At 44.7% G+C, this 7,500-nt stretch overlaps 3 protein-coding genes across 4 annotated transcripts in view; 1 reads left to right on the plus strand and 2 right to left on the minus strand.

Annotated features, from left to right (window-relative positions):
• Nucleotides 1-3,721, plus strand: part of adra1d (adrenoceptor alpha 1D) — a 10,259-nt gene extending 6,538 nt beyond the window's left edge. The window contains exon 2 of the mRNA XM_077015570.1: nucleotides 2,251-3,721. Coding sequence (XP_076871685.1) covers nucleotides 2,251-2,801 — 551 coding nt within the window. The 3' untranslated portion in view covers nucleotides 2,802-3,721. The remainder of the gene's footprint in view (nucleotides 1-2,250) is intronic.
• Nucleotides 1-4,433, minus strand: part of ctnna2 (catenin (cadherin-associated protein), alpha 2) — a 334,212-nt gene extending 329,779 nt beyond the window's left edge. The window contains exons 1-2 of one of the 2 annotated variants that reach the window (XM_077015531.1): nucleotides 4,298-4,433; nucleotides 3,723-3,841 (exon numbers count right to left, since the gene is read on the minus strand). The gene's annotated coding sequence lies outside the window, so the exon portion shown is untranslated. Of the gene's footprint in view, nucleotides 1-3,722; nucleotides 3,842-4,257 lie in introns of both variants that reach the window. The other variant, XM_077015540.1, reaches the window with a different exon arrangement.
• A 1,717-nt stretch (nucleotides 4,434-6,150) lies between these two features.
• Nucleotides 6,151-7,221, minus strand: LOC143527634 (5-hydroxytryptamine receptor 4). The gene has a single exon (XM_077022945.1). It carries the CDS (start codon nucleotides 7,219-7,221, stop codon nucleotides 6,151-6,153), a length of 1,071 nt encoding a protein of 356 aa, XP_076879060.1.
• Between the last annotated feature and the right edge of the window lie 279 nt (nucleotides 7,222-7,500).

Consider the following 7,500-nt stretch of genomic DNA (forward strand, 5'->3'; position numbering starts at 1 on the left):
TTATAGGAGACCAGGATGGAAGTGTTTACATTCAACACACCTCTCGCTGCAAAACATAACTTTTCGCTGACTAATTGGCATGGATTCATGCATAACTCGTGGGACACGGGCCGCTGCTCTGACACGGGGCCGCGCTCTTTGCCCTGGGCACTTCCTGATCCTCAGCAGGAAGACAATAAGAGGAAAAAACACGGCAAAGCACAAGAGCTGCGTCGATTATATCACCGGGTTGCGGCTCTATTACACACTTTAGAAAAATCACACCAGCGGTTCCTGTGAAGCCCTTCCACAACACGGCTCAGCTGCTGCGTTTCATATCACCACACTGCGTTCTGTGATTTGACTACAAAGGAAGTTCTCTGCAAGCAGCCGCCAGACAGCCCGCCTGTTGTCTTTCGTAAACAGGCTAATTATCAAAAGCAAGCTTCGAAGCGAGAAGCTTTTCATCTCACACTCTCCATTACACCCAGAGGATGCCCCCCCAGCCAAAAGAGGGGAAGTGACAGTAAAGTACTACTCTATTGGCTTCAATGCCCACCCCTCAATTCAGTGTAGCTTACACTCACTGTTCTAAACTACCTCACTGTGCCATTTAGTGCTCTACTCTGATCGGGAGGGACTCTGACCTCTTGTAACTCTGAGAATGGCTGCATAGCATATGAAGGCGGAGGGGGCTCGGGGGTAACAACTGTTTTATGTGGGAGATAGAGTCACACCAGCTCCCTTACTCCCTGTGGAGAGAGCAGAAGGCTGTGAAAGATATGAGTTAAAGCTTGCTGAACTGAAACCGTGTGTGTGTGTGTGTGTGTGTGTGTGTGTGTGTGTGTGTGTGTGTGTGTGTGTGTTCGTTCATGAGAGGAGGAAATGAATAGAGATGAGCATGCATTAGATGAGGTGAGGAAAGAACAGAAACCAAGTGAAGACTTGGAAAAGGCACACCTCCGAACCCAAGACAGGTCCTCACATCTCTGATCTTGAGACAGGTCCTTGTGTTCCACTCCTGTGAAAGGAACATACTCCCAACCCTGATCGTCTGATTCATTTCCCCCTCTCTTTATCTGTATGTTAAGGGTACGTGTGACTTTTGTGGCTAGTCCATCAAAAACTGCTTGGATTTGGAAATGTTTTATTTTTTTGTGCAGTAAATGGTACATTGGCAGATTTCCAGGCCTGTTGCTCCTTTTAGCCAAAACAATCAATCTCAATGAGAGATCACTTCAATGTGATTTATTTATTTAGCCGCTACATTTCTATAGTGCCTTTCTTAAAGCCAAGGTCACTTCTCAGGGAGTGAACAAGAGAGGAAACGAGTCAAGGAGAGAACGTACAGTGTTGAATGCAAAGGTCATATTTAAATTGATATTTGAAAAACATAACAGAACAACAAGCCCACAGAGTTTGGGCGAGGGCATTGTACAGTTTTGTGCCATAGCACTAAATGCTCTAGCACCCACAGAAGAGAGCAGACTATGAGGCACAGTGAGCAAGTTATTGCCACAAGATCTATGAATGAGAGAAGGCTTACAATGATGGAGTTCAGATCAAAGCACAGGGGCAAGACGTTGAGAGACACAGGATTTTAATATTAAATATGGGATGAGGTAACCAGTGTAACTGATGAAGAACATGACTAATATGAGCAGAGATCTGCGTGTCCATATTCCAGCAGAAAAGTTTTAAATATATTGAAGCCTTTCCAGATACATAATAGACCTATAAAGAGGAAATCATATTAGTCAGGACCTGGGGACACATGTACTGGAGTTTTTGCTTCATTAATTTTTAGAAAAGACATTTAGTGAAGGAGGAGATAAGGTACTCGTGATTCCAACAACCTGGGTGGGTTTAACACTCACATGTTAAACTGTAATAGCAACAATGGACATTTTAGATATTTGAGACTTGGGAGAAATAAATTCAGTTTTATCTTGCATAATTTGAAGTTTTATTTATTTATGAAAATTCTCATTCACGCAGAGATTGAGATGAGAGATACATGCGGTCACGACACGTACTAGCGAGACGGCAATGCAAGTATTATTAATGAGGAACTGGCAGTTGAGGCAGGGCTGAAACTATTTACTCAAACGCACACTCTCAAAATGCCTTACAGCTGTGCAACACAGGGCATCATGAAAAAACATCATGTTGACCTCTAAATTTGTCTACCAGGTACATAATACTGCTGCCCAGGTTAGATAAAAATAAACTTTTTGTCTGTCTCCCCTCCCTCCCTCTCTATCTCTCCAGGCTCTTTTTTCCCTGCACTGAAGCCTTCAGATATGGTGTTCAAAGTGATATTCTGGCTGGGCTACTTCAACAGCTGCATCAACCCGTTAATCTACCCGTGCTCGAGCAAGGAGTTCCAGCGTGCCTTCACGCATCTGCTCTGGTGCCGGTGTCGACAGCGCCGCACGCTCCGCCGGTTCTACGACCAGCGGTGGCGCACGGCCATCCGCCACGCGGCCAGGGACTCTCAGGGCGATTACCGGCCGGGCCTCCCTCTGCACGAGCCCTGCGCCGGTTCGGTGTTATCGTACCGGGCCAAACCCCGCCCCCTGCGGCTGGGGGGCTGGAGCTTCTTCCCGCCCCTACAGAAGTCCTCCTTCCACTTGAAGGAGAAGATGAACAACCTGTCCAACAAGATCAAGCGCGGCACGGGGAAGAGCCCCGCCCCCGTGCCGGGCCGGACCGAGATCGATACAGTGGCCATGGGGATCTATGACGAGCGCGGCGAACACGCAGGCTACCAAATCTATGACCTCACGGAATGTTACAGCCTGAAGGAGACTGACATCTAAACGCAGATAATAGGCCGAAGAGGCCTGTGCGTGTCTCAAATGCTGCCGTCTGGCACGCAAACACAGGAGTCTGCTCACAGACTTCAAAAGAGCACACTGACAAAAGCACAATTAAGAAACAATTCTGTAATGGAAAAGAACAAGGAATACTTATTTTGTAAGAGAAAGGTGAAAAGCTCATTCCCACATAGGGAGAAAAACGCTACGCCGAAGGTGAAAATGACTGTTATTTTGCCTGTAAAGTACAACCACTACTTTTCCCTGGACACAGTGAGTGCTGTCACTAGACGCACAAGCGAAGCCTTCACCTTTGGTTAACTGTTTACTGTGTAGGTTCCCACAGCCTCTTAAAACGATACATTCAATACTGTCAGACTTCTTGGCAAGCAGTAGAGGAACACTGAGGAGCTACTGTACAATCAATCAGTCTTACTACACAAATGGAGCTCTGTTAATACAACTCAGTACTACCAGATGAAAGGCCAAAATATAGTGAACAGCTATTAGATATCAAAGGAACAAGCAAAACGGTGGAATTGCTTAGTATTTATATAGTGTTTTGACAAGACGTATTATGGCGCTCACATGGGTAAAGTGCTTAGTGTTTAATGGATTATTATTTAAAACACTTTTGAGATACTTTTCATGGGACACAGGACACTACTTACATAAAAAGATTTTGATGAATTGTCGCAATTATTTCAAATGAGTTGTTGAGATTCTTAAACCTCTCTCTAAACGAGTAGTATCTGAATGGAGCCGGCTTCTGGGCCAGGATTACAGCAACATACTTCATTAACTTTGTTCTGAACCACTTGCATTGTTGAGAGATGCTTTGACTTCATTTGTATTTGCACATGTGATGATCTCCATCAATGTCTGATATAAAGCAAAATAAATTGGATAAAAGCAAAAACTTACCACAAGTTGTTTCCAAGAGCTCCTTTGTCCTGTTGTATCTGGTGTGTAGCGTTTTCTCCCTGTCCTGGCACATCTAATTCATCATGTTCACACGTCCCTGGTAAACTGAATCAGGTGTGCTGCAGGTAAAATGTTATATACTGTAGTAATAACTGCTCTCCACCATCCATACAATCTCAAGACTCGTCAATACGCTGGACGTTTTGGAAACATTTGTCCAGCAGATGTCACCCTTATTTTTTACTGGATTCTCGGTTGGGGTTTAACGTGAAAACCTGCACACCTGTTATTTTAACAATGCAAACGTGGTCCGTTTTTTTGGAATAATACAATGAAGCACAAATATTATCGGACTCAAACTCAAGTCATCGGTTACATTTTTTATCGTTATCAAAGCCTGACGTGGTTGTGCCAGCCATATTGGTCCAAAGGAGGCCTGCGAGAGGTGAAACGCCTCGGATAGACGTGTACGTCTTCAGCAGTACAGGGACACGACCTAAACACGTTAATACTCATTTAACATGGGCACATTTACCTCAGGTTTTAGCTTTCATATTAGGAGAACGGTCGTTTACCTGTAGATTAACGAAATATTCGTTCAAATATTGTTCATTTTTAAAGATAAATTAACGTTTATCCGTAAGAAAAGATGTTTAAATTCCCATTGTCTTGTACTTAGACATCTTTTCTATGATGTTAATACGTTAAGATTCAAATTCAGCCACCTCAGTTTGAACACGCTCGCGCACGCAGCACGTGCTGACACGCTAATGGAATCCTGTTATCACTGTGAATTATATCAGGAGTATTAATGTTAAACCTTTTGGGCTCGCTGTTGTTTTTGTCTAAAAGTGTTGTAAGTGTATACACCTTTTACGATTAGTCCCTAGTCAAATAACATTCTCCTAAAATGTACTCAGAACTATTTGAGGTTTCCCTGCAGGCTGCAAACACGTTTTTAGATGAGCTCTAAATCAAACAAATAAACAAACATATACAATATTCAGAAGCTAACGAGGAGCAAGATGTCCTTGTAGTCCGTGTTCAGTGATTCACCGACGCTAAAGCTGTGAGAACCAACATGATGGTAATAACCGAGGCTATCAGAGACAAGTACATGTGTGTTCATCACAAAGACTTCCTTTTACACAATACGCGAACATCGCAGGACATTATTTCCCATCGCATTTTCCATTCTGATGCGCAAACGGCTACCAGCAGATATTGCAGCACTTTCTAGAAAGCTACAGAAACCCCTTTGCACATTTTACAACGCAAATCATAATTCTCCCTCTCCCAGGGTAGACCAGCTGTTGCCACTCTAATCTCGGACTAAAATCAAGTATTATATAATGCAAACATGACACAAACAACCACATGCCAGATTTCTATTTTCACATGGCTACTTCCTCATATAAATATTTGCCGACGGTCTATGTGACATCAGCATTCATATTCATAACGTTAACACTGACAACATTTGAAAATATGTGGCTCAAACTATGATCATATCACCTACAGAAACAATCCACACTATATATATGTGTACTATACATAAGTGAGAACTGCCTTTGTGGAGGGCCTGGTCATTGGTTATCTACCAGTAAGTTTTATTAATTAGCACATCTGACACACACACACACACACACACACACACACACACACACACACATACGCATTCTTGTTCAACATATATATATATATATATATGTTGAACAAGAATGCATATGTGTGTGTGTGTGTGTGTGTGTGTGTGTGTGTCAGATGTGCTAATTAATAAAACTTACTGGTAGATAACCAATGACCAGGCCCTCCACAAAGGCAGTTCTCACTTATGTGGGTTATGAACAGTGAATGAGAAACCTGTTGTTTGCTTGACAAGACAATGGCTGCAATAATTTACTATGGGGATATTAAATTACTGCATTCATTTTCTTACCAGTCAAACACCAGGCATCACATTCACTGTTCATTAAATTTAGATGTCAATACCTATATTCACTTTAGGACATTGCTGTAAACACAAGGAGATTTGTTTACGATCATAAATTCGAGACTCTCCTTTAGTTCCATGGCTCAAAACTTTATCCATCATATTGGGTAAGAATGGTTAACACGGAGAGATATGAACACTAGCAGGGAAACGTTTTCACATTTGTACAGGAAATGTGCTATCAGACTGCAAGGCTCCTGACCCCGTTTATGAGAGTTTTACCTTACAATTTTCTACGGCTTACTCATAAACACAGAATTTAAATGGAAACGCATAATAGAAAGTGATGCAGATCAAAGGAGAAGTAAGGTAGATGTAAAATCGGATCTTAATTGAGTCCCTTGTGAATGTATTCATTCATCTGATAATGTACCAACAGATAATAGTAATCTTTAAAAAATCTGATATGCAGGGCAACATGTGGAGCGTCACGGGTTACTGGTTCTCCACGTGCTCATTGGCGTTCTTCCTGGACGGAGAGCGGTCCACGCCTGGGGCCGAGCCAGCCAAGCAGATCTTGCAGCCCATGATCATGAGGAAAGCCCTCCGGAAGGACCTGTTGAAGAAGCCGTAGAGGAAGGGGTTCAGCGAGGAGTTGACGTAACCCAGCCACAGGAACACGTCCCACATGGCACCGGTCGTGCCGTACTCAATGAAGGGGTCCACGATGTTCACCGTGAAGAACGGCAGCCAGAACAGCACAAAAGCACCCATGATGACTCCCAGGGTCTTGGCCGCCTTCCGCTCCCTCCTCATGCAGCTGCGGTGGTTCTGCTTGGTGCTGGAGTCCACGCCCATCCCGGCCGCCACCTGCGCCTCTACAGCACTGATCTGCACCGCCTGCCGCCTGGCCGCCTTGTAGATCTTCCAGTAGGCCACTAGCATGGTGACCATGGGCAGGTAGAACGCCACCAGAGAGGCTGTGACGGCGTAGACACGGTTGACCAGGAAGACGCACGCATTCTCGGGCCGGACGATGTCCACCCCGAGCTTGTGCAGGCCCAGCAGGATTGGCCCGAAGGAGATGAGGAGGGGTACTGCCCAGCAGACTGCGATTAGCAGTCCCACGCGCCCTTGGGACATCTTGAAGGAGTAAAGCAGCGGATTGCAGACGGCGTAGTAGCGGTCGAAGGCGATGCAGCTCAGGTGGAGGATGGAGGCGGTGCACAGCATGACATCCAGGCTGGAGTGCACCTGGCAGAAGGTGGAGCCAAAGTGCCAGCAGCCTTCCACGGTGCGTACCATGCTGTAGGGCATCACCACCAGGCCCACCAGGAAGTCGGCCACTGCCAGCGACATGACGAAGGAGTTGGTTTGGGACTGGAGCTGTTTGAAGAAGGCGATGGCCAGCACCACCAGGACGTTGCCAACTATCGTGCAGAAGATGCCGACTATTATGAACACGTAGAGAGCTGCACGGGAGCTCGGGCTCCTCAGGGTAGCACAGGGTTCCAAATCACCAACAAACGAGATGTTGTCCTCTTTCCACTCAGAGTTGTTGGCCATAGCTTTAGGTGGGCCCTAGTGCAAAAAAAAAAAAAAAAACTAAATAGAAAAATGCACGTTTCAGCTCCACTTTTGATATTTGTGTATATATAAAAATGAGACCTTCTTGTTATTTGTAGGTCAACAGTGCTTATTCTACAGTAGTAAGATGTATGCACAGAGGTTAGACCTCAGTCTGAGCCAGGACCTGCATAATATAAGCATCTTTTTACACTCATGGTTGTTTTGAGTGTCCATAGAGGGTCCATAGAAGGTCTGTCTAAGCTAAACTAATCTAAT

The sequence above is a fragment of the Brachyhypopomus gauderio genome, chromosome 1 (genome assembly GCF_052324685.1).
Source record: "Brachyhypopomus gauderio isolate BG-103 chromosome 1, BGAUD_0.2, whole genome shotgun sequence".
Classification (NCBI taxonomy): domain Eukaryota; kingdom Metazoa; phylum Chordata; class Actinopteri; order Gymnotiformes; family Hypopomidae; genus Brachyhypopomus; species Brachyhypopomus gauderio.

What these genes read in the sequence shown, in the direction of transcription:
- LOC143527634 (XM_077022945.1), bottom strand. Translation starts at nt 7,221, where the DNA reads ATGGCCAACAACTCTGAGTGGAAAGAGGACAACATCTCGTTTGTTGGT.